The sequence below is a fragment of the Melospiza georgiana genome, chromosome 24 (assembly GCF_028018845.1).
Source record: "Melospiza georgiana isolate bMelGeo1 chromosome 24, bMelGeo1.pri, whole genome shotgun sequence".
NCBI classification, from domain to species: domain Eukaryota; kingdom Metazoa; phylum Chordata; class Aves; order Passeriformes; family Passerellidae; genus Melospiza; species Melospiza georgiana.
This window is the reverse complement of record NC_080453.1, coordinates 8804972-8831632: the sequence shown is the minus strand read 5'-3', so window position 1 is coordinate 8831632 and position 26661 is coordinate 8804972. Positions and strand designations below refer to the sequence as shown.

Below are 26661 nucleotides of genomic sequence, written 5' to 3'. Positions count from 1 at the left end.
GATATTGATAAATCATAATGGTGTTAAATAATAAAATATTTTTAAAATAAAATTAAAATAAAGATAAAATAAAATAATTAAAATTAAATTAAAATTTAAATAAATAAAAAAATAAATAAATGAAATTAAATTAAGTTAAAATAAATAAAAATAAAATTAAAAAATAAAAATAAATTAAAAATAAATTTAAAAAAATTAAAAATAAAAATAAAGTAAAATAAAATAAAATAAAATAAAATGATTCCTCAGGGAAGCTCTGGCATTGCCCCCAGCAGGATCCTGGCACACAGAACATTCGAATTTCCTGGTGCCAGGGAGAAGCTGCTCCTCCTGTGTGTCTGAAAAAGGACAAAGGCCAAACTTCTGCAATTCTCAATAAATTTAAATTTAAATTTACCTGGTTTTAGAGCCCCCAGACAGGGGAAGCTGCTGATTTGATCCAGGAACCCAAATCCAGCTGCTCCTCCTTTGCTTCACTGCTGCAAAAGCAAAACCTTACCTGGAATAACAAACCAAACTCATTCTGTGTGCTTCCACATCAGGGCAGTTAAAAAGGGAAAAAAAAAATTAAAATTATTTCTTTTTATCTGCAAGAAAATGTTTATTCTTTGTAAACCCCACAGGAAAAAAAGAGGGTGCAGCCAAGGCCAAGTGGTGAACAAAGAGGGAGCCCAAGGGGGGAGCTGGACACAAAAATCAGGGATAAATTCCACGTTGTCCCAGGATGGAAAAGCCCTGAGCAGTGGGCACAGTGACACCGGGGGGCTCCAAAAGCAGCCACAGCAAATGCACTCCTGGAATTTGGATTTTCCTATTGCCCTGAGTGCCCTACTCACTTTTATGTTGTTGTTCCATGAGGTAATTGCCAATCAACAGCATAATTTAAAAAAAATTAATTATTTGCTTTTCAGAACCTCCAGAGTCCGTTGTTTGCAAAATCCTAAAGGTGGGGCTGGATTTCCTCTTGGCTTCCCCCTCCCAAATCCCCACCCTCCCACTGCAGAAGCTGTCGGTGCAAAAACCCCTTTCTATAGATATAAACACACATTTTTGTGTTAAATTTGAGTGCTTTGTGCAATTTGAGGGTTTCCTTGAAAACTCCTCAATAAATACCCCAAACACACATTTTTACCTTTGTGCAATTTGAGGGTTTCCTTGAAAACTCCTTAATGAAAACCCCAAACACACAATCTCAGTTTGTGCTATTTGAGGATTTCCTTGAAAACTCCTCAGTAAGGACCCCAAACTCACATTTTTAATTTGTGTTAAATTTGAACGTTTTGTGCAATTTGAGGGTTTCCTTGAAAACTCCTCAATAAAAACCCAAAACTCACATTTTTAATTCGTGCAATTTAAGGGTTCCCTTGAACATTTCTCAGTAAGAACCCCAAACTCAACATTTTTAATTTGTGTTAAATTTGAGTGTTTGGTGCAATTTGAGGGTTTCCTGGAAAACTCCTGAGTAAGAACCCCAAGTTCACATTTTTGTGTTAAATTTGAGTGTTTCCATGAAAACCCCTCAATAAACCCCCAGCTCTTGGGCAGCAGGGCTGGGAACCCCTGAGACAGGAGGGGAGACCAAGTGTGAATGAGAGGTGAATAAATAAAAAACCCCAGAACTGCAGCTTTTATTAGGCAGCTTTACAGTGTCTCGTGTACAGAACATTGCACAGCTCCACCTTCACTCTCCAGGGCAGGACCACCAAGGACAGAACAAACTGCAGAGTTTGGAACTAAAACAGAGCATGGAGCCTGGATCCTGACCAAGCACGAGCAGCTCTGAACGAGCTCGGGTACAGAAGCTGGATGACAGTGAAGGGGGGCAAAAAAAAAAAAAAAATACTTTAAACCATCAAGTTTCCTCTTGAAATGTCTTTTCCCAAGGCACTGTGGACAAGACTGTTCAGCGATTCTCCATGACTGAAAAAAAACACCAATGGGGATAGAAATATTTCACACAACAACCACCATCACATCATCAGCTATTCTTTATTCCTTCCCTTCAACAACGCCCCTGGAATTTGTTTGGTCCTTTGAGGGGGGAAAAATCAAATTATCTTCTGCAACATCCACGTTTTTGTATTGAACACATCAATAAATCAAAGCTTTGTTGGGTTGTTTAACCCTTTCACTGGCAAACTGAGGGGTTTTCCTCACTGGATGAATCTGCAAATCCAATTTAATAATTAAATAAAAAACTGAGGAGAAAGGGTTCAAAACCAAGCAAAGCCCTGTGGTTTTTTGTTTTTTTTTTTTTCAAGAGGAAACCATGCAAGAGTACATAAAAAGGCAAAATTGGCTACTTGAAAACCAAGAATCGTTTTTAATGCGTTGGCCAAGGAAAACAAATCGCAAAGTTCTGTGAGGTTCCCTAAAAATTTACAAGAAAAACCGATGGGCAGCTCTAGCCAAATGCTCTTTTCTCCTGCTGGAAATGACAACAAACACAGTCCCACACGAAACAATTTCAATCTTGACTGCAAGAGACCCCCGGGGGCACAGAGAACCTTGGCATTCCCTCACTTCTTCAGGGGCTGGTACACGGAGGCGTTGGGGTCGAGTCCAGAGGGGCTGGGCTCCACGAATTTGGAAGAATAATGTGGGGACACGGGGCTCAGAGTGCTGGTGGCTGCAGTGTAGGTGATGCTGGGCATCACTGCCATCACCTCTGCAATCTTCTGCTTCAGCTCCTTGATCTCCTGATCCTTCTGCAGGATCTGCCCTGCGGACGGCAAAAAGCACAGGCAGCGCTCAGAGCAGCTCAGGGATGAAATCAGCACCCAGCAGCTCAGATCATGTCCTGAAATCAGCACCCAGCATCTCAGATCTTCCCTTCCCCAGCCTGAGAGCCCTGAAATCAGCACCCAGCAGCTCAGAGCTTCCCTTCCCCAGCCTGAGAGCCCTGAAATCAGCACCCAGCAGCTCAGAGCCTGCCCTGAAAGCACCAACCAGCAGCTCAGAGCCTGGCAGCCCTGAAATCACCACCCAGGAGCTCAGATCATGTCCTGAAATCACCACCCAGGAGCTCAGATCATGTCCTGAAATCACCACCCAGCAGCTCAGATCATGCCCTGAAATCAGCACCCAGGAGCTCAGATCATGTCCTGAAATCAGCACCCAGGAGCTCAGATCATGCCCTGAAATCAGCACCCAGGAGCTCAGATCATGTCCTGAAATCAGCATTCAGGAGCTCAGATCATGCCCTGAAATCAGCACCCAGGAGCTCAGAGCTTCCCTTCCCCAGCCTGAGAGACACTCCTGAAACCACTCCTGAATCCACCACCATCATGTCCTGAAATCAGCACCCAGCAGCTCAGAGCTTCCCTTCCCCGCCTGACAGACACTCCTGAAACCACCCCTGTGCAGCTCCTGGTCTGTGCTCAGAGCTGGGTTTGATTATCTCCGATTATCACAGAACAAATCTCAACCCTCCCATTATAATTTTGCATTACTTTGCATTCACAGCTGCACCACTCCTAAAGAATAATTCTATTTAATCTCATTTTTCTGCCTTTTTCCGTTCCCCTTCTCCAAACTCCTCACAAAAAGCAAATATTTGGTCATAAAAGTTGTTAATTTTCCAAATTGTCCCATTCCCATCATTTCTCTCTGAGCTTCCACACCACCACCACAGCAATTCCTGCAACCTGGTGATGAAAAAACCCATTGCTGAAACAAAACAAAACAATTTCTCCCTCTAATTAAATATTCCTGCAGTCAAACAACCTTCTGCAGGGAAATGAAATGCAAAGTTATTGAGCTGCTCCATGGTTTGCACAGCTGCACAAAGCCTGGGCTGGGTTTGATGTTGGTTTTCTGCTCCCTCTGGTGGCAGTGCCCACACTCCCCTCACCTGTTCAGGGTTAAAACAGGTTGGGTTCTCCTCAAATTTAAGTTTTATTTGCTTGAGGAGTAATAAAATATTATTATTAGGATGGCAGGAGTGCAGCTTAACAAGCTTAATTTCATTTATCTCTTTTAATGAGAGAGTTTTTTCAGAGCTTTAAAAGATCTCCAGCTCCTTGTAATGGTTTATAAACTGCAGAAAACAATCATGAATTAATTGAAACACCTATTTTAATGTTCATTATCATGATGGGCTGGCAAGGTGAGCTCAGATGGTTCCGGCTCCACATCCCCAAAGCTGCCAATGCCAAATTCCCTCTGAGAATTCCCCAGGATTGTGTGGAATGGAAGCCCCCAGGTACCTTGGGCAATCTCCAGCTGCCTTTTGGCATCTCCCAGGGCAGAGAACAGGTCCAGCTTGATCCTGGTCTCTGCACTCAGGCTGTTCTCCAGGTGCTGGGTCTTGTCCTGCATGGCCGAGAGCGCCGACATCAGCACCTCGGTGTCCTTCTCGTTCTCCTTGTACTTCCTCAGCTCCTGCAGGGGAAAAATGGGCTCAGAATGCCAGGAATGCCAGCCTGGGGGCACAAATGTTAACCTATAGGGGGAAAAATGTGAGCCTAAGGGGCAAAAATATCATCCAGAGGGCAAAAAAAGCACCAACATCAGCACCTCGGTGTCCTTCTCGTTCTCCTTGTACTTCCTCAGCTCCTGCAGGGGAAAAATGGGGTCAGAATGGGGCAGTGCCAGCCTGGGGGCACAAATGGCATCCTAGGGGGCACAAATGGCATCCTAGGGAGGCAAAAATGCCAGATTGGGGGCAGAAATGTCATCCTGGGGGACAAAATTGCTCAAATCAGCACCTCGGTGTCCTTCTCGTTCTCCTTGTACATCCTCAGCTCCTGCAGGGAAAAATGGGGTCAGAATGGGGCAGTGCCAGCCTGGGGGCACAAATGGAATCCTAGGGGGCAAAAATGGCATCCTAGGGGGGCAAAAATGGCATCCTAAGGGGTAAAAATGTGCCGACATCAGCACCTTGGTGTCCTTCTCGTTCTCCTTGTACTTCCTCAGCTCCTGCAGGGGAAAATGAGCCAGAATGGGGCAATGCCAGCCTGGGGGCATAAATGGCATCCTAGGGAGGCAAAAAATCCTGTCCTGGGGACAGAAATGTTATCCTAGGGGGCAAAAATATAATTCTGAGTGCAAAAAAGCACCAACATCAGCACCTCGGTGTCCTTCTCGTTCTCCTTGTACTTCCTCAGCTCCTGCAGGGACACAGGGATGAGCATGCCAGGAATGCCAGCCTGGGGCACAAATGTCATCCTAGGGGGCAAAAAAACCCACCCTGAGGGGCAAAAAAATGTCAGCCTAGGAGCAAAACAATGTCATCCTGGCAAACTGTGGCTGGGGGGAAAAAAAATACAAAAATATTCTATACCTTCAAATGGAGGGACAAGAGTGCAAAGGGCAGAATATTAATGCCTGCAACAAAAAGCTTCTCTAACAGTTTGAAGATGCTCATGGAATTAAAAAGCTTAATTAGAGCTGGGTTTAATTATCTAGAAGCCATGCTCAAACACTCCAGGGATAAGCCACACTTGTTGTCAAGGGTTTGGTAAATCCAGGGACAAGGAGGCTGCACCTGTGACTGGGAAACAAGTCCACAGCAGCACCAGGTGGGCTTTGAAGAGGCATTAAAAATCCATTTTCATGCAGATTGTCAGTCTGAGCACATCTTTAGGACAGGAATAAGGGCACACATTTGAGCTCTGTAGCTGTAACAAACCCAGCTCTGTTTGCTGCACACCTGCCACAAAGTATTTTCAAATTCAGGCACTTAACACAAAAATAATAGCCTGGCCAGTGCTCCAGACTGCCCTGGATCAGCAACCTTCAGTGAAATTCATTAGTTATTACAATGAGAGTGGCAAAGGCTCCTTGCATGAGGAGAAAAATGCGACTGAGGGGATTCTACCCTCAGCCTACACGGACCAGTGGGTTTGGGGGGAATAAATCCCCATTTAACCAAGAGAATGGTGTGGAAGGAGCCTCTGGGCCTGCTGGAACCATGGAATGGTGTGGAAGGAACCTGCTGGAACCATGGAATTGTGTGGATGGAACCTGCTGGAACCATGGAATGGTGTGGAAGGAACCTGCTGGAACCATGGAATGGTGTGGAAGGAACCTGCTAGAACCATGGAATGGTGTGGATGGAGCCTCCTGGAACCATGGAATGGTGTGCATGGAGCCTCCTGGAACCATGGAAGGATCTGGAAGGAGCCTCAGGTCCCTCCTGCCCCCATCCAGGGCAGGATCTGCACTCCCTGGGCCTTGGTGTGCTGCAGATGCAGGGATGTGGGAGGGTTGGGAGCTCTCCCTGGGTGCTGCCCTGAGTCCCTGGGGCTGGCCATTACCTGCACTTTGATTTCCAGCTCTCTGATCTGGTCCTCCTTCAGTTTGATGTCGATGCTGAGCTTCTTGCACTCGGTCTCCAGCTCGCGGATGCGGCTCCGCAGGGTCTCGGTGCACTCCCCCCTGCAGGGACACAGCACAGCTCAGCAGCTGAGACAGATAACAGCAGCCCTCAGAGATAACAGCTGGCCTGCCCCTCCTCAGCTGCGTCCAACACCGACAATTAAAATAAAATAAAAACTGAGGCTTGAAAAGAAGGAGCCAACTTTGGTCTGCTCAGCACAGCGACTCCCCTCGCAGCAGTGCAGTTACTGAAAGTATTCCCAAATAAGGGAATGTGGGCGTGGCTAAGCCCAAATAAGGGAATGTGGGCATGGCTAAACCCAAAAAAGGGAATGTGGGAGGTGCTAAACCCAAATAAGGGAATGTGGGCAGGGCTAAAGACAAATAAGGGAATGTGGGAGGTGCTAAACTCAAATAAGGGAATGTGGGCAGGGCTAAAGACAAATAAGGGAATGTGGGAGGTGCTAAACTCAAATAAGGCAATGTGGGTGGGGCAAAGCCCAAATAAGGACATGGGGGCATGGCTAACCCCAAATAAGGGAATGTGGGCAGGTCTACACTCAAATAAGGGAATGTGGGCAGGGCTAAAGACAAATAAGGGAATGTGGGAGGTGCTAAACTCAAATAAGGCAATGTGGGTGGGGCAAAGCCCAAATAAGGACATGGGGGCATGGCTAACCCCAAATAAGGGAATGTGGGCAGGGCTAAATTCAAATAAGGGAATGTGGGCAGGGCTAAAGACAAATAAGGGAATGTGGGCAGGGCTAAACCCAAATAAGGCATTGTGGGCAGGGCTAAACCCAAATAAGGCAATGTGGGCAGGGCTAAACCCAAATAAGGCAATGTGGGCAGGGCTAAACCCAAATAAGGCAATGTGGGCAGGGCTAAACCCAAATAAGGCAATGTGGGAGGTGCTAAACCCAAATAAGGGAATGTTGGGGGATGCTAAACCCAAATAAGGGAATAATCAATGTTCCAATTGATAAGGGACTCATTCCTTTCTGAGGAGAGCAGAAAATCAAGAATAATTCCTTTTAGACATTTGGAGCCCTGCAGGTTAAAGTGCCCCCAGCATGTGCTACTGTGGGACTGCAGAACCCCACAAGGAACACTGCCCCAGCAGGAAAATTCCAGAATTATGGCCAATGTCACTGTACAAATCCTTGACTCCCAGTTCCCAGGTGAAGGGAGATGTTCCTTTGAGCAGGACACAACACTGCAGGAAGAGCAGGTAATTTAGAGAACACTCATCCTGTACATGTGTAAATGTCATGTAGGCACTGAGGCTCAGCTGCAGGGGAGACATCTCCCAGTCCTGCCTTGTTTTAACACAAATGAGCCTCTCAATGCAAATAAAGCTGGTTTTTTTTTTTTTACATAAAAGACTTTTTAAAGTAAAAGATCAAACACAGGCTCCTCTTTCCCACCCAAAGGCTCCCAAGGGCAGAGCACCTGGTAGCAGCAGCAAAGGCCACAGCTCGTGCTGCAGTTGCTTCTTCCAACTTCTTCCTCTTCTTTTCTTCCATTAATTGTTTTTCTACAAAGGTTCGTGCCTCCTGCTCTGCCTTTAGCTTCTTCTCCAGCTGGCTGATCATTTGTTTGTCTTTTTGTTTCATCTGTACAGCGTTGTGCAATCTGCAGGGGGACAGGAGTGAGTTTAAAATCTGTCTCTCATTTTAGGATTATTTAACACAAAAATCAAACTGTTATTCCTGCTCCCATATCCCTGCTTGAGAACCCCATAATTTCCAGATTATTGTAATCTGGAAATTCCTAATAACAAACTGCTATTCCTACTCCCATATCCTTGAGAACCCCTTAATTTCCAGATTACAACAATTCCTAATACCGAACCGTCATTCCTACTCCCATATCCTTGAGATTTCCAGATTACAATAATTCCTAATAACAAACTCATTCCTGCTCCCATATCTCTGCATGAGAACCCCATAATTTCCAGATTACAACAATTCCTAATAACAAACTATCATTCCTACTCCACATTCCTGAGAACCCCTAATTTCCAGATTACAACAATTCCTAATAACAAACTGTTATTCCTACTCCCATATCCTTGAGAATCCCATAATTAATTTCCAGATTACGATAATTCCTAATTATTTCCAGAGTACAACAATAAGCACCCCAAATGACCCCAGCTCAGCAGGGAGGGTGTTTCCATGTCCCCATATTCCCCCCTGGCAGTGCCCACGTACTTGTTCTGCAGCAGCTCGTTCTCCTGGCGCAGCTGGCCGGTCTCTGCGCGCGCGCCGCGCTCGGCGGAGCTCAGCGAGCTCACCTGGCTGCGCAGCTCCTGCTCCACCTGCCTGCTGGCCTGCAGGTCAGCCTTCAGCTTCTTGATGTCCTGCTCCAACCTGGGGGCACAAGGACAGCAGCACTGGGTGGGGATGGGCTCCCTGCCGAGGGAAACCAGGAGCCCCACAAAGGCAGCATGGTGCACCTGACTCCTGTGACACTGGTCACAGGGGGCTGAGGATGAGGGGAGAGACGAGGATCTGACTCCCTGTTTCAGAAGGCTTGATTGATTATTTTATGATATATATTATATTAAAACTACACTAAAAGAATAGAAGATTTCATCAGAAAGCTAGCTAAGAATAAAAAAAGAAAGAATAATAACAAAAGCTGGTGGCTTGGACTCTCTGTCTGAGCCAGCACACTTTGATTGGCCATCAATTAGAAATAACTAACATAAGCCAATCACAAATCCACCTGTTGCATTCTACAGCAGCAGATAACCATTGTTTACATTTTGTTCTTGAGGCCTCTCAGCTTCTCAAAAGGAAAAATCCTAAAGACTTTTCATAAAATATGTCTGTGGCAGACACCGTGTTCTCAAGGCTCATTTATTAATTTATTATACTTTATTATTTATTACTTTATTTGGGATAAATAAAGTAATTTTATTTGGGATAATATTTGGATTTATTACTTGATTTGGAACCCAGGGAATTCCTCTGGCTGCCCTGGAGGGCTCGAGACCCTGTCAGGGAGCTCAGAGACCAAGAACCCTGGGCCTTTGATTCAGCCCTTGGAAAAAACCAAATACCAACCTTATATGAAGTATTACAAGCCATGAAAGTTTAAGTAGAATGACTGTGAATTTATCACAGGGTGAAAAATAGATTTTTGGGGTTTTTAGAATGGGGATTCAGGGGGCAAGATGAAGAAATTTGGGCATGTCCAGCCTTTTTCCTTCTTCTTCTTGGCCTCCATCTTCTGGGTGATGGTGGCACTTTTAGATTGGTTTAGAGTAGAAGCTCACTGTCTAACATAGGTGATATTGGGAAGTTATTGTAAATATTGTACACGTCTTGTCCTGCTCCAAAGCAGGACAGAGCCACACACACACAGAGATTTAATTCTGTCCACAAATGCTGAGTTGGATTTGCCAGCCAGAGCTGTGAATTGTCACCTCAACATGTTGGTGCTTTCTTGCAGCACATGATGTGCATGCCGAGTAAGAGGATGTGTTAAGTCACCCCCAGCTCAGGAGTCAGTAAATTTAGTTTTAATTGCTCTTGAACAGAGACCATCTGCTCTACACTTGAAATTGTAGCTTTGGAAAGTTCCTGAAGATTCATGTAATCTTTTTAATTAAAATATTGTTAAATAAAACACATTTTGGAGGAGAGGCACTCAGCTCACTTTCATTTTCTCCCACAAATGAGGTTATTGATTCCTAGACTAAAAACACATCACAGGTGAATAATCAACCATTTTAAACTCTGTTACACACTCACTGAAAGCAATACACCCCAGCCATTCTCACACAAGCCTCCTCTGCTCTGCCAGCTATTGATTGGGGAGTTTTTAAGTGTCCATAAAGAAGATGAAGGTGCTTTTATTTCCTAGGCTTCCATTCTGAATTGGTGGCAGTGGGACATTAAGATGAGGAGAGCACTCACAAAAGCCAAAAAGAGATGCCCTCAGTGACACTGAGCAGTGCAGATGAATGGCTGGAGCCTTCTGATTTCTTAATGAAACATTTTTGGGCTTCAGGGCAGGGAAAACTCAGCCTAAAAGGTACTGAGAGATGAGCAGGGAGAACATCCTGTGCCACTGAGTGAAGGGAGAACATCTGTGCCACTGAGTGAAGGGGGAAAGTGTGGGATCCCCAAGGCTGAGGAAATCCAGAGAGGTGGCTGTGGAACAGCAAAAACACCCAGAGAGATGAGAGGAGGAATGAGGAGCCAGGGGAGCAGGGCTGGGCTGGGACACCTCAGCCCCCTCCTGCCCCAGCTGCCTCTCCACATCCATGGAAATGGCCTCCCACAAGATTAACTCCTTCAGGGCTCTATAAATGATCAAAAGCACCCTCAGACAGAAAAAAAAACAACTTACAGGCAAATAGTAACAGCACAAAGCAAATACCCACCTCAAAGGGAAGTGCACAAATCACTTGGTGCTCTGCTGAGGGAAAGAACTTGCAAACCTGAGCAAATATTCCAACCTCAGCCCCAAAATGGGAAGAGCAGCTGGTTTTAGGGGAGTGGTGCCACCCTGTGCAGTGTTAAATGATGGACAGGGCAGTTGTTGGGTAAATGAAACGCTGCTTATATAAAAATGATCATTTTAAAGTTCCCACAGGGCCCTGAGGTGCTCTCCAAAAGCCCCAGCTCCTCCTGGCACCAGCAGCTCCTGCAGTGAAGCTGCTCCTTTGAGGGGCCACTGTGACCCTGCTGGGACTGACAGGCTCTCCCTGCAGCTCCTGGGAGCAGGAGACAGGGATCCCCAAAAAGACAGGGACCCCCAGAAAAGCCACAAGTCCCCCAAAAAGCCAGGAACTCCCAAAAAGACAGGGAACCCTCAAAAAGACAGGACCCCCCTGTCCCTGCTGCCATTCTCAGGGCTGGAAATGTTCTGTTCCTGAGCTCCCTGCTGCCTTGGGAAGGGGCTGCAGGAGGGATTGGCTCCCACACTCCTCATTTCCATTCCCAATCCTGATTTTCTGTTCTGTGCCTGCCTTCCTGGGGCAGGGAAGCTTGGCCATCACCCCCCTGCAGCTGCCACAGGAAACCTTCTGCTGCTTTAACCCAGCCAGGGGGTGAGCAGGAGGCACCAGCCCCTCTCTGCCCACCAGTGATGTCACCAAATTTTACAATATTAGCACCAAATGGCCACAAATTCACATTAAAATCCTCCCAGTCTGTCCCTGCAGGTAACACCATTTTAGGAAAAGTGAAATAAGCTGTGGCAGAGCAGCTTTTGCTCCACCAAGAATTTTCCCAGTCCAAGTGCCAGAAGATGTCCTCGTTATCTGTGGGAATAATTAGTACATGAGACAGCTTGTTCATCACCTCGTGTGCCAAAGGCAGGACCTCTGTGGATACAGGCAGTCCTGCCAAGCTGCACTGCCAGGTTTTGTGTGCTTTCAGAGCAGGGATTTTTAAGGGTGCTGAAAGGCAGAGGCAGGTCATGGGTTTTGCAGTGTAATGTGCAATAAACAACAAAAAAATAATTCTGCAGCAATTACAGCTTGGACTTGTTCCACATATTGAGGCTGTGAATCTGCTCCACCTCAGAAACCAGGGAAATGGGAGAAGGGATGGGTTTGCTCTTCTGACAAACAGCAGAGTGCAAAGGGACCCAGGCTGATCCCAAATGGATCCCTCCAGTGGCCCCAGGGCCAGGGAGCTGGGAAAGAGGAACTCACACCACAAATTCAGTGCTGAAGGGCTTGACAAGCTCCCAGCACCCTCAGCAGATGTCTCAGAAATCCCCAGAGGTTCCTGAGCCCCTGGGACCCCTCAGCTCCAGCAAGGATGGAGAATCCCCAGGGATGGGCATCAGGGAGTTCCTCTCCATAAAACTCAGGCCCTGACATTGCACCAGACACAGCAAAAGGAAAAGCTTAGCTTCAAATAAGAGCATGTATAAAATACATACATAAACCTTAACTTCAGGACCCTTCCACATAGAACACATCAAACAACTTTAACTTTACAGAGTTAACAACCCTGTAAAGCTCCTGGTCTCCAAAACCTCCTGATCCTGACTGTCTCCAGCCCTGCTAATCCCAAGCCCCAGCAGCAGAAGGAACATTTCACATTTGCAGAAGGAATATTTCACATTTGCTCCTGGTTACTCAGCCCAGGGCCATCCTCTGTGGACACAAAAGGAAAGCAGCTTGGTTCTGCCACCCTGCTGGACACCCAGTCAGGAAAAGCAGCTTTATTTGGAAGCTGGGCAGATCTGAGCTGAGTCTGAACAAATCAGGACTTCACTGAGCCCTTTCCAGGCTCCAGCAGACTGAAAGTTTAATAACAGGAATGAGTAACACTCCTGCAAGTGGAAAAACTGATGAACAAATGCCTGGAAGTCTAGGGACAGGATAATGGACAAGGTTAAAATAAAAAAGCACCATGAATTTTTAAATTTAAGTGCATCCATCCCATCCAATTTGTCAGGTGAGTTTATGCTCTCACTGGTGTGGGAGCTGCACAGCCAGGCTGAGCAGAAACAAGATTCCATGGATGACTGCAGCAGGAGCTGGATTTGGGCTGTTTGCATGGGGACATCAGGGACAAGAAACAGCTCCAGGGACCTGTGCCACAACTCCACAGCCACACATCCCAAAAACACTCGTCTGAAGGAGTTCAGACTTCAGGAATTCCCTCTCAGGGCAGAGTAAGGCCCTTTGAGTCCAGCTGTGCTCTGTGTCCTTCCAGCAGCTGCAATTCCCTCAGGACAGGATCTGTTTTGCTGCAGACTCATTTCTATAATCCAAAACTCACCCTGGGGAATTGGTGAGCACCTGCTCTCAGCTGCCACACAAGGATTTCAGCAGGAAACTCCTGAACACAGCAGCTTTAACCCTCAGTCCCTGTCCCAGCACACATCCCCACGCTGGCAGCTCTTTCCAGGTGTTTTAACTGGACTAATCCTGTCACAGATCCCACTGACTGGCTGCTTTCTGACCCTCACACAAATCCTATACACACATTAGGTATCAATTAGTCCAGGTGTTTAACTGGCAGGATCCTGTCACAGATGTCACTGGCTGGTTACTTTCTGAACCCCACACAGGTTCTCCACAGACATCAGGTATCAATTAGTCCAGTGTTTAATTGGCAGGGGTATGTCAATCAGGGTAGAGTGATTATCAGAAGGGAAAATAATATTTCCGTTGAAGTAACTGTGTTCCCACAGCACAAATCCTCTGAGATAAAAGCCCAATTATCAAAGGTACCTGCAGGGAAAACAAGCCTGACCTGCCCATTAAGCTGGCCACCATTGGTGGAAGAAGGAATAAGAGACATGAGCAGGTGGGAAATGCTGGAGAAGGGCAGAACTGTGGGACAGTTTTTGTTCCAGACGTGTCTCCATGCACAGCCACAGCCCTTCCCTCACTGCTGCTTTTCCTGGCAGCACATGACAACACCTCTGATCTCACAGCTCCAGGTCCCTCTGAACCTCCAGGAGCAGGGTAAAGCTGGGATTTTCCATGCTGCCAGGTCCCAGGGCTGAGGGCAGAGCTGAGCTCAGCTCCACAGAAGTTCTGGCTCTCTGCACTCACTTGGAAGTGGAGATTAAAGCAAAAGCCAAACACTCCAAAGGAAAAACAAAACCAAACCACCTGTTCAGGCAGCAAGAAAGCCCAGTGAGCTCCCTGGAGGCAAGGCAGGAGCTGGCAGGGACAGATGAGCTGATTTCCTCAGGTTTTCCTCCTGCCTTCCACCAGAGTATTTCTGGTGCCTCACACCAGAGCTGAGAGCCAGGGGAGCAGCAGATCCTGAGCCAGACATGAAGCAACCTGCTCCAGAATGCAAACAGAACCCAGAACACAGCTGCACACATCTCTGGAGATCCTGTCCCACCACTGCACAATTCCACACGATCACAAATGACATTTTCCTGATAAACAGCAAACGAAACCCCCGAGTCCTGATGGAGCAAGGGAGGATGAGACAAGGCTCAGGCCCAACTTACCTTACCAGTGCATCTGGTTTGCTTAGCTGGTTATTAGGAATACAGTTTTCCATTAAGTCCTTATGTGTGCTCGGGCTCTTGCTGGCACATTTCTGTTTTTTCTCATTTTTGGAGGATGAGGAGGGGATGCTCCCGTTGGTTGCACTGTGGCTGCGGGGTGAGGAGTTCACAACCCCACTGACATTTTTGTAATTTTTGGACGAGGCAGTGCATGAGTCCTCTTTCAAGAGGTTTTCTGTACTTCCTACAAGATCATTATTTAATCTTTTACTATTGATATGGTTTTCCATATATTCAATTTCTTGTATTTTAGAGTCTACAGGTTGCAAAATGTTGTTGTTTATTCCAAGGTTGTGTTTCTTTGCATCCTTGTCCTTTTCTTTCCCTTTTTCTCGATATTCCAGCTCTGGCAACGTTGCAGAGATCTTTTTGTTGGCTGGAATGCCCCCATTGTGCTGCAGGAGTATTGAGGAATCCATATCAGATAATCCTTTGGCTGCTGCAACACCAAAGTGAAAAAAAAACCAACTTAGTTCATTAAATCCATCAATACCGTGCCACAGACAGAAAAAAATCATTATGGACACATCCATCATTCCTGCAGGAAACAATCAGGATTGGAGACTCTCTAGAAAAGAGAATCCAAAGTCACCAATTTTAAGGCTTTTTGCCTCATTCCAGGCAGGAAAGAGGATTTAAGAATAAATAGCAGAGCTTCACACAACACTGACTGATGCAGCTGCTAATGAGGAACTGAGCAGAGGGGCCACAATTCCCTTTTCCTGTCACATTAACCCCTCCAAAGTGATTTCATTTCTGCCCCTCTGAGCTCACCACCCTCCCACCAAACAGAGCCAGGAGCTGCTGGAGCAGCTCCTTGTCACAGACAAATTTTATGAAAAATCCTTTTGCCAGGATCTTTTCTCCTGAGAAGCTGAGAAGCTTCAGTTTCTCCACGTTTTGCTGCTTTGGAATGTGATCTGGAGAATTGTTTACCCAGCTTGTGAAATTGTTTTTACTCGGTGACCAATGACAGCCACCTGTGTCGAGGCTGTCAGCAGTCACAAGATTTTATTATCAGTCCTTTCTTCTAATCTTTTAGTAGAGTGTCAATATATCATTTTCTTTTAATATAACATATACAATAAGGTAATAAATCAGCCTTCTGAAAGATGGAGTCAAGATTCTCATCTCTCCCCTCATCCTGGGACCCCCAAACACCCCCACAGCTCCTCCCCAGCACGTCTGGGGTTTATTTTTCCTTGGAGCAGCACAGAACAGAGCACACATGAAGGGATAACTTGCCTTCCTCTGCCTCCCTCTCTTGCCTTTGCAGCATCTGCTGCTCTGGGGGCAGAGCCTGCTGCAGGAGCTGCATGTAGAACTCATTCTCCTTCTGCACCTCCTTCTGCTTCCTCAGCCGCATCTTGTAGCTGACGTAACTTTTAAAGCCAAAGCCCAAAGTCACAACAGGGTAGCCAATGCTGAGGAGGAAAAAAAACAACAATATTAATCAAATATATACATAATTCATCTACACATATTCATATATATATATATGAACATGCTCCACAGAAACTGATTTCTAAAGTGGTTTTTGCTGTTTCAAGAAATGCTTGAGATATCCACACTGCAAATTCCTCCCAGCACAGAAAGGTGGCACTGGGTCCTTGTTTACACACATTTCTCATGGAATATTTCATGGCAGAATTGTGAGGGGAAAACTGAACAGCCAAGCCCTGGACCCAAATAAAAAGCCCTGATTATTCATTTTCCTGGGTAATAAAGGACAGAGAAGCACTCACCAGTGTGCTGCAAATGGACGACAAAGGTCCACGTGGAAGTTTTTTAAATCTTTAAATCTAATGGCTGCTTCAATATAAACAAAAAGTATCCACAGTGATACTGTTGGTAAGCACACACCTCTTTCTGTGGAGAGAAGGGAAACAGAGGCACTCAGGGACAGAGAACAGGCAGCAAAGATTTGAAAGTTATTTTTACAACATTTCAGGAGTCTGAGGAAACAAACCTTAAAGATTTTCATTAAAAAAAAAAAGCAAGTTCCCATCACACCCCTGGCATCAGGGCTGACACAAAATGTTCCCAACAAACCCCAAACCCCAACAATCTGGGGAGTGAAAAGTTACCCTGAAAAAATTTAAATTAAATTTGATTGTGGGAAGGAATTAAACCAACTTCCCCAGCTCCATTTCCTTATCCAAACCCAGGGATTTGTGAGAACAAACTCAGGGAGAAAAGGGCAGCAGAGGGGGACAAGAATTCTCCATGGAATCCCAAACTGTGAGGGCAGCCTCTGGCACCACCAGCTCAGAAACTGGATCCAGCTTTGCTAACACAGAATTAAACTCTGATCACTGAAATAACTGATATTTGAACATTATTAACTAGATTATCAGCACAACAACTGAGTGTGGAAGAACAGAACACTGTCACAAACTTGTCCTGCGTGCTCTGTAATTGTTCAATCACTGCAGTAAAGTTTTAAAGTCAGGAATTCAATTTTCTTTTAACTGCTCTGGAATTCCTGTTTATTCCCCTTCAGTTCCTGCTGACTGGAAATACAAAATAAAAAAACAAACCAAAATTTTTAACTCTAAAAAAGCTGCATTAAGTGAGGCAACAGCAGAGGGGATTTGTTCCTAAAAGATGTGAGATACACACGGAGCCCCGGAAGTTGTCAATAGAGAAGAGTTGGAAATACAGAAATTATAAATGAGTCAGGAAGCTGTAACTAAAGAATAATGCCCACCTGTGTGCCACACATACTGTACCCACACATAGGTGCTGGCAGCAAAGAACAGCCACTGGATTGGGATGAAGAGCAGACAGATGATGTTGGAGGTGAATGCTACACACACAAAAAATACTGAGAAGGCCTGAAAGAAAGGAGGGAGGGGGAAAAAGAAGAGAGTTTGGTTATTCCAACCCAAATACAGTTTTTTATATCTATTAAAATACATATAATAAATTTCACATAAAATATCTAATAGCTATAACTTTATAACTCCCCAATATTTCTAATATTACATGTTTAATTTTAATATAAAAATTATATATATTTTATATACAAATGAGTATTTCTAAATAAAAATATATTTTATATATATATAAAATAAATATATAAATCTATATAAATAGCAATATTTTATATGGATATGTATATTTTTAATATAACCATATATATATATAAAACCCTATATATAGATAGATAGCATATGTGTATATATATACACACATATATATATATTTTAAAAGTTTATATAGAGGGTTTTCTTTAAAATAATGCAGAAATTCTTGCCTGTTTACACATATATAATGTTATATATAATTCTGATTCATTCAAACCCAGCTCAGGAATTTAAACAATATTTCTCCGTGGTGAAATTTGGATAAATCTTTATTTCATTTCCACTGGCCATGGATCAAGTATCCATCAGAGAGAAGCCCTGGTGCTGTGAGGGGGCTCTCAGTGCCATTGTCACTGAGGAAAATGGAATATTCCTGGGGAGGCTCAGTGCCATTGTCATTGAGGAAAATGGAATATTCCTGGGAATGTTCTGGGGAGGTTCTGTGCCACTGTGCCTGTGGAAAATGGAATATTCTGTGCCACTCACCAAGCCCTGGTATCGGAAGGAATCGTAAACGCTCCTGATGAAGAGCCAGAAGGGCCACAGGTACTCAAACCTGAACTCCAGCACAAAATCTGCCAGCAGCACCAGGGCCCACACCACCAGGAACTTCAGGTACAGGAAGGTGCTGGGGGAAGGAAAAAGCAAATTTCAGGTCAGAATTTCCAACAGACAAACTGATTTTTTTTTTTTTAATTAAAATATTCAGAATTAAAACTAAGGACAATATAGAAGAAAATACCAGCCAAAATAATTTCATAAAACACATTTAGGTTTGGTTTTTTGGTTTTTTTTATTATCCCATTACAGCAGGCCTGGCCTAATGAAGCTAACACTGAAGGGCATTTATTTTCCCCAATAACCAGCAGGGTCACTGCTCATCAGCACCATGTCCCTCTACAATCTCACACAGGTAAACTCTCCCAGCTGCAATGCTCCTTTCCCAGTCCCCTCCTGCCCCTGGTGCTCAGGAATTTCGTGTTCCCCTCCTCAGCAGGCTGCAGATGTTCCCTCATTTAACACAGACTGCAACACCAATAAACTGAGATGTATTTTAAGCCTACAGCAATTTAAGGACTGTTTGGATACTGAGTTATCAGTGGTAGATTTGAAAACATTTCTATGAAGGCAAATGGATCCCTTAAAAACAAACAAACAAACCCCAGGAAAATGGAAGCACGTGAGGCCTGAGACCAGCCTAACTTCTATTTTTAATTATTTCTGAGCCACATTCCCATGTTCTGAGTCCTGCATTTTGAACCACTGATGATCCTTCTTGGCAACAGGGCTTAAAAACACTCTGAGCTCATACCCAAGTAACACTTGAGGCATCAGCCCAATCCATTCTTCCAAAAAAGCAGCAAAACCCCTTTTTCCCCAAACCCACCACCCCAGATCTGTCACTCCAGCTCCTCGATACCTTGTTGTAACTCTATTAGGTTACAACAACAAAAAAAAAAAGGTTAAAAATATTTGTTTCTCATTTAAATCAAATGCAAATTGTCCTTTTAGTGACTTGTTTTCCCTCCTGTGCCAGCACAAGCAGCAGAACTTTGCCCTGGAATGTTCAGTGGGAGGTGCCAAGGTTGGCACCAGTGCCAGGCAGGGTCGAGTTTCTGCCCTGCTCGGGGCTTTTTTAGGAACTTGCTCACAGCTTTGGGGAAGAGACAAAACCCCAAATTTCCAGGGAAAGAGCTGGGTGCCAGCAGAGGTTTGGAAATGATTGAACTTGCACAGTTCTCACCCAACCCAGGAAAATTCCTGGATTTCTTGGGAGCCAGAGGTGGATGGCAGGTGCCTGAGAGAGCCCTTATCAACTGAACTGGCTGGGAAAAAATACAGCAAAAGGCTCCAGGAAACACTTCAGGGGAATGGAAACAAAATTAATGGCACACACTTGCAAAGTTAAGGAAGTGCTTTCAGTGTTTTCAGTTCCAAGGGACCTAGCCCCAGTCACAAATCACTGTTAGAGAAGAATGAAACTAAAATTTCAGTGGGAGTTCTGCAAAAAGGCTCCAACCCAAGAAAATATCCCACACCAAAATCCCTTAAATGGTCACACTGTCCTGGTGCTTCCACAGGCTGCCTTCCCCTGTTTATTTACAGCTCAGATCCTCACCAGAAATCTGTAAAAAGCAGCTGCACTCAGGGAATATTTGACACTAAAGGTGACATTTGGGTCCAGATCTGAGGATTTCCATAAAACCATCACAGCCAGCAATTCCCTGCTCAGTTTAGCTGTGTTGTGGAGCATTTCCCTGGGTCACTCTCGTGGTTATTGTTTACTTTCCTGCCACTGCAAGGCAGGAGCAGACCCCATTTTCCCCAGCACACGAGGGCTGTCAGGACTAATGCTGCTCAGCCCTGAAGTGCCACTCCAAGTGAAAGCATTTGCTGAGCAGGAGTTCTGTAGCACAGCCATTAAAGTGATTTCTGATATTAAATTCATATCAATCCCAGGGCCCCGCTGACACTTAGCACCTTCTAAAGTGGAATTGGAACAATGCAACGCTTGTAAGGAGGTTTTGCCAACACTATTAAAGGGCCTATTCCTCATTGTCTGAAGGCTCCAAAGGCACTCAGAATTCCAGGAGTTCAGGGAAGTCTCAAATTCTCAATGCTGGGGCTGGCCCCAGCAGGGAAGGGCCCAAATCTCAGATCCTGCTGGCCCTGAGGTGCTGCAAGCCAGGTCTGTGCTCAGGCCAGCTGAAACACATCCCCAGGAATGAAATCCCTGGAAAACCTGTTTATTGCACAGGATCAAGTGTATTCCACGAGGAATTCTGAGGTGGATCCCAATACAGGGAAGATTCCTGCAGATAAATACCCAAAATCTGGGTTATCCAATTTCCTGACACATGGCAAAAATCTGCCCTGGCAGAGGTTTAGGGCCAGGGCTTTCCCCATGGAACAGCATATGGCATCAGTCCTGGAGGGTGAGGAAGGAAGGATGGACACATGCATGCCAGGAACAGGGCACAGGGCAGGGAGGAGCAGGGATTGCAGAGCTGCAGTTTCTCTGAGAGGTCAATTGATGGCTAATGTACACTGAATAGAAAGATTTATTCATAACCCTGCAGTGCCTCTGCTCCCCATTTGAATTTGCAAATAAATAATTTTCCTCCTTATTCCTCCTCCCCCTGCAAGTGCCAGATGCCATTTCCTTCCCCCCCTCCCCTTTTTTTCCTCCTCTCTTGTTCTTTGTTCTCCTTTTACTGCCCTGCAGGAGCAGATCCTCTGCCAGCTCTAAGGTAAAAACACAGCCAAAAATCCCTAGGAAAAGGCCCAATTCCGCACCCCAAACCCAAACTGGGGGTGGATCAAGCCTTAATTCCATCCCACTGTTACCAGCAAGGCCCAAAGGCTGGAAAGGCAATCCTGGCATGTTCCACTGGCAGCCTGACTCATCCAAGACAATGGAGTGGGGTGGGAGGCAGCCCCAGCCTGGCAGGGAGCCAGGGGCACAGGTGAGCCTAAAAAAGGTGAATTTGAGCATTTGGGTGAAATCACCCAATAATCAACAACCCCCCACTCAGGGTTAGCCAGCAGCCACAACACTGGCATGCTGAGGGGAGATTAGCAAATATTAAAGCTTTATCTAATAAACACACAAACATATCTAAGGTTGTTATCAGTGGGCAGAAGGAGGGAAACACGGCGAGTCTGAAAGGCAGAAAACATCACTGCTGGCACTGACCATGAGAAACACCTGCCAGCCACAGGTCTGAAAGGAAAATAAATGTGAGGAAACTCAGGAAAGCTCCTGAGCCCTGATTCAGGGCACAGAGGGCACCCAGCCCTGAGCTGGGCAGAGGAAAGGGAAATAAATCCCTGCAGGGGCACACAGTCAGCTCCCAGCACTGTGGGGCTGGCACAGCAGGCACTGCCAGTGCTGGGAACTCAGCTCTGAACCCCAAAAACCCCAAAATGCAGCCACAGCAGGCACTGCCAGCGTTGGGAACTCAGCTGTGAACCCCAAAAATGCCAAAATGCAGCCACAGCAGGCACTGCCAGCGCTGGGAACTCAGCTGTGAACCCCCAAAATCCCAAAATGCAGCCACAGCAGGCACTGCCAGTGCTGGGAACTCAGCTGTGAACCCCAAAATGCAGCCACAGCAGGCACTGCCAGCTCTGGGAAATCAGCTGTGAACCCCAAAACTCCCAAAATGCAGCCACAGCAGGCACTGCCAGCGCTGGGAACTCAGCTGTGAACCCCAAAAATCCCAAAATGCAGCCACAGGAGCCCCTTCAGCTGCAGGGAGTGAGAGCCAGGGCACAGCAGAGCACATGAAATGCAGGATAAATGACACTGGAGCCCTGCACTGAAGCTCAAGTCATAAAAGGCAGCTCTGCTGCTTTGCTCCAGACCTCCAGAAAATGCTTCAGCCTCTATAGGAAGCTGGTAAAAGAAATGAGCAGGAGGAATGATTCTGGATTTTCAAGAACAGCCTACAAAAGGCCACATTCCTGGAGGCAGTGCTGGTTTCCCTCCCAGCTGATTTGGCTGTCAGAAACCCCTGGAACCCAGCCCTGCCAGGGTCTGGGTGGCAGAGGGGATAACCAGGAGTGTTTGTGGGCTCAGGGCACCCAGGAGTCCTGCCCTGTGCCACCAGGGCCACCTGGAGCTGAGCCAGGCACCCACCTGGCTGCCATAAAGGGCAATTTCCACCCAGCTAAAACAACCCTGCTCTGAGGGAACACGCAGTGTTCCAGCACTGTCAGGGAACCCGTGAGACAGCAGCCATCAGCTGGTGTGACAGCACAGCTCCAAGCAGGGATGTGCGGAATTCATCTTGCCCAGCCAGGAAAGGGGCACCAAGCAGAGCCAAAACAAGCAACAGCAGCAATGCAGCTGGAGGATTTCAGCCAGAGCAAAGATGAGGACTTGGGAAGACTTAGGAACAAGCAGGAACAAATAAACTTTAATGGCTCAACTGATGACGAGCTGCAATGAATGCTTTAATTAACAATTAGGGGTTTAATGCATGCACACTGCCAAAGGTAGGAGATGTTAGATCGCTTGAGCATTTTTAAACTGTTGCCATTGTTTTACACAGGACAAGGCAAAATTTGGAATATAAACTGTGGAAATAAGAGACCCTCCTATTCCCACCATGAGTGTGGTGGGTCTGGAGATCAGTTGGAAGCAGTTATTTTTAATTATAATAAAGTTCTTTCCACAGATCTTGCAATACTTCTGAAGAGCATAAGTCACTGCAAAAATCAGCATTCCCAGATCATCCACACCTTTCAGTGCAGCCCAGGAATTTATATTGCTAACCCTCTTCTGTTTTTCTACCACTTTTTATAATCTGCTTCAGTTTTACACGTGCAATGAAGTCTGCCACCAGAGCTTCCCTGCAGCACAATTCCTTCTTTTCCTGCTCCAAAGCTCCTCATTTTCCCAGCTCTCACTCACAGTGACAGCTCTGCCTTGCTCACATGCCAGGCTGGACAGGAGGCTCAATTTAAGATCAGGCTTAATTTAAAAACCAAACAAAACAAAGAGTTAAGCATCCCAATGGTGCTGTTTGCTCAGCCTGGCTGCTCTGCCCATAAAGCCAGGATGCTTCCTCCTGATAACTGCATTTACTGGGGCTGTGTAAGCTGATGGGGACAATTAAGATAAGCTGAATAAATAAGTGCAGTAATTACAAGAATTTAGACAACTGTAGTTCTGTGAGAAGTTACCTGTATTTGACCAGTGAATTATGGAGACAGAAAAAATATTTTAAAAAAGGAAGATCCCAGATCCATGTAGAAAAACATCCCTCTGCTTAGATGGCAAAGGGAAAAGCCTTCCCACCATTTCTCCTTTTCTGTGTGACAACACCCTGAGCACACTGATTGCTTCTGTTTAGCAAACTGCCACGTGAAACAAAGGCTAAAAATCCATTCCTGAACCAAAGCATCCCAGGAGGAGCGAAGGCAGAGGTGCCTCAGCTGCTCAGAGACTCCAGCAGCTCTCCCTGCTGCACACACTCAGCTCCTGGAGCTCCCCTGAGCTTTCCCTGATTTCCCCTCCTTCTCTCACTCAAAGGCAAAGCATTTGGAATGACTTTTGAAACCAAATTATAAACAGTTTCTTACATATTTGAATTATTCTTCACCTTGAATAATAATTTCCACACAAGGGATTATTTTCTTTACCGTTCCAGGCAGGGCTTTCCCAAAAGCTGAAAGTCTGAAGCAAGAAGCTCTCCACTCTCACAGATTCACTCCAAGTGGGATAAGCAGCACACTGGGACAGTTTTATTCCTGTCACAGCTCCCCAGCAGCTGCTTCCCTCATGCAAAGTTAACATCTGAATTGTATGAGCTCGCTCAGGTTTCCAGGCGCTGCATTCATCAACCCCACTGAACTAGAAACAGAAATGGGACAGCAGCACATTTACTACAGCTCTCACCAGCTCCCGAGGCTCTCCTGACCCAAACTCCTGCTGACTGAGAAATGCACAATTACTGCACGCCACAGAAACACAAAAAACCTGCCACAGTCGGGAGAGCAGAGCTCTGAACTGCTCCTTACACGGGATGGGTGCTAGGGCACAAACCAGCCCTGGGACACAAACCTGTGAGCACCCGGGAAACTCCAGTTCAGAACCGGAGCATCACATCCCTGGGACACAAACCAGCCCTGGGAGCACCTGAGAAACACAACACATCCCTGGGACACAAACCTGTGAGCACCTGGGAAACACAACACATCCCTGGGACACAAACCTGTGAGCACCTGGGAAACACAACACATCCCTGGGACATCAACCAGCCCTGGGAGCACCTGGGAAACATCCCTGAGACACAAACCTGTGAGCCCTGAGAGCCCCTAGGAAACATCCCCGGGACACAAACCAGGCCTGGGAGCACCTGGAAAACACAACACATCCCTGGGACACAAACCAGCCCTGGGAGCACCTGGGAAACACAACACATCCCTAGGACACAAACCTGTGAGCACCTGGGAAACACAACACATCCCTGGGACATCAACCAGCCCTGGAAAACATCCCTGAGACACAAACCTGTGAGCACCTAGGAAATATCCCCGGGACACAAACCAGGCCTGGGAGCACCTGGAAAACACAACACGTCCCACGTGCATCTCCCTTCAGCGCTGCTGGGCTCCTCGCTGCCAGGGCCAGGGGTGAGCCGGGCACCTGCTGTGTCCCCCCGGTACACACCGGGCCGTCCATCCCTGCCCCGGCAGTTCCCAGCTCTCACGGCTTCCCCACAGTCCCACCAGCCCGGCAAGAACAACTCTGAGAGACCCCGAGCGAGCAGCCGGGCTGGGTGCGAGCCCGAGCCTGGGAATGCCGAGCCGGGAAAGCCTCCCCGCGCAGACCCAGCTGAGGCGGCAGCGGCAGCTCGGAGCTCCGGCAGCACCCAGCTGTGAGACCCGGCCGGGAAACCCTGCCCAGGCGAGGCTCGGAGCTCCGGCACCGCCGGGGAACCCTCCCCATGCGAGGCTCGGAGCTCCGGCAGCGCCGGGGGTGACCCAGGGCGAAGGCCCCGGCGCTGGGCGCGCACCCCGGGGCCGGCTCCGGCCGCTCCCTCCCGGCAGCACCGGCAGCACCTTGGCCAGCAGCAGCCCCGGCCCCGCGGAGCCCCGGGGGCGCGGAGGGCCCGGGGCGGGGCAGCGCCTGAGGGGCGCCGGGGCGCCATGACGGTGACAGGGCCGGGGGGCCCGGGGCCGCGACCCGCCCGCTCCCGGCGCCGCGGCGGCCGCTCGGTACCTGCCGTAGATGCCCTCGGTGATGCGGTTCCGCTTGAGCGGCCGCCGCAGTTTGCTGCAGTCCGCGCTCCGCCGCTTCATCCCGCCGGCCCGGCCCGGCCCGGCCCGCCCCGCTCACGGCAGCACCATCCGCCCCCGCGGGGGGTTCCCGAGCGCGGGACTTTTTTTTTGGGTTTATTTTTCTTTTTTTCCCTTTTTTTTCCCTTTTTTTTCCCCGGGAAACAAAGAAATAAAAATAATTCCTGGTCCGTCCCTCCCCGCCGTGTCCCCCCGCGCAGCCGCCGCGCAGCGCCCCGCCTCCCCGGCGATCGCCAATCAAACGGTTGATCCCACCTGAGTGACAGCATGTCCGACCAATCGGCAGCGGGCAAACGCAGACAGACGGTAAAACGGACCAATCGCAGTGTCAGAAAGTTGAGCCCGCCTCGTGCAGTCGCGTGGCACGCCCACCACTGTGAATGACGGCCCTGCAACCCAATCAGAGAGGGTTATTTGTGATTGATGGCCTGTCAACCAATCAGAATACAGATTTTGGTCTCCTCCTGCCTACTGTGCTGCTGGCTAGTTCCCGCCCCCTGCGGTGACCGACAGCAAAATTGCCCAATGGAGGATAAACAGAGAAATAAAAGGACAGCTCAGCCATCCACTCGGAAACGGAAGAAGGAGGGCTCTATTTCCTCTGTCACCGTAGCACCGAGGTGCCACCTCTCCCGCTTGATTGACAGCCTCGCTGGCAAATGGGCAGTTGGGGAAGGGGACACCCCGTCTCAGGTGCAGAGTCAGGCAGTGACAGTTTGTGACGCCCAGTGCCGCCCCCACAGCGCGGCCTGCGCTGCCGCTCACCGGAGAGCAAAATAACCCCCAACGTGACGGACAGGCCGCACCACCCAATAAATAGCGCGCGTAGCTGAGTGACAAGACATCGGGCCAATCACAATACAGGACGCGCCGCCCAAAGACGGTCGGTGCTGGGGATAGGCCAATCAGAGGCCAGGAGGAGCTGCGCTCGGCCAATGGGAGCGCAGTCCCTAAGGGCGGCCGGTGGGTAGGGGGCGGGCATTCAGTGAGGGGCGGGGCCGGGCGGGTCCCGCCGGTGCTGCCGCCGCCGGGGGCTGCCGAGTCACGGCCCGGCACCGGTCGGCTGAGTGTGAGGGTCCCTAAACGGCGTTAGAGCTGCCCCAGGAGGATGCTGGGCTGAGGCACGGCGGTGTTTTCCTGGTGGTGGAGTTATACGTTACAGTTGGAGCATCACGGATTTGTTTGGGCTGGAAGACACCTTAAAGATCACTTCATTCCATCCCCTGCCATGGCAGGGACACCTCCCACTGTCCCAGGCTGCTCCAAGCCCTGTCCAACCTGGCCTTGGACACTGCCAGGGCCTCACCACCCTCGTACAAAAGAACTTTTCGCGAATAAAAAGTTACATTGTGCTTCACCCTGTCAAAGATCACCAAGCTTTGCTCTCTGAAAACACAAGCTGTGAATCCAAGCATCACCTTTCCAATGT

At 47.6% G+C, this 26661-nt stretch overlaps 1 protein-coding gene across 1 annotated transcript; it reads right to left on the bottom strand.

Moving 5' to 3' along the window:
* Window positions 1-1604: 1604 nt before the first annotated feature.
* MACO1 (macoilin 1) lies at window positions 1605-25413 on the bottom strand. Its single transcript, XM_058040447.1, has 11 exons — window positions 25156-25413; window positions 17910-18051; window positions 17045-17171; window positions 16080-16203; window positions 15580-15758; window positions 14275-14773; window positions 8538-8696; window positions 7774-7956; window positions 6261-6381; window positions 4209-4383; window positions 1605-2722 (listed from the first exon to the last, which is right to left on the bottom strand). The coding sequence occupies exons 1-11, from the start codon at window positions 25233-25235 to the stop codon at window positions 2520-2522; spliced, it is 1992 nt and encodes a 663-aa protein (XP_057896430.1). The 5' UTR covers window positions 25236-25413; the 3' UTR covers window positions 1605-2519.
* Between the last annotated feature and the right edge of the window lie 1248 nt (window positions 25414-26661).

Excerpts from the sequence above, each read along its gene's own strand:
- MACO1 (XM_058040447.1), bottom strand. The coding sequence starts at position 25,235 with ATGAAGCGGCGGAGCGCGGACTGCAGCAAACTGCGGCGGCCGCTCAAG. Across the intron at positions 18,052-25,155 it reads ACCGAGGGCATCTACGGCAG|CACCTTCCTGTACCTGAAGT; the intron begins GTACCGAGCGGC and ends TCCTTCCCCCAG. Across the intron at positions 17,172-17,909 it reads CCTTCCGATACCAGGGCTTG|GCCTTCTCAGTATTTTTTGT; the intron begins GTGAGTGGCACA and ends CCTTTCTTTCAG.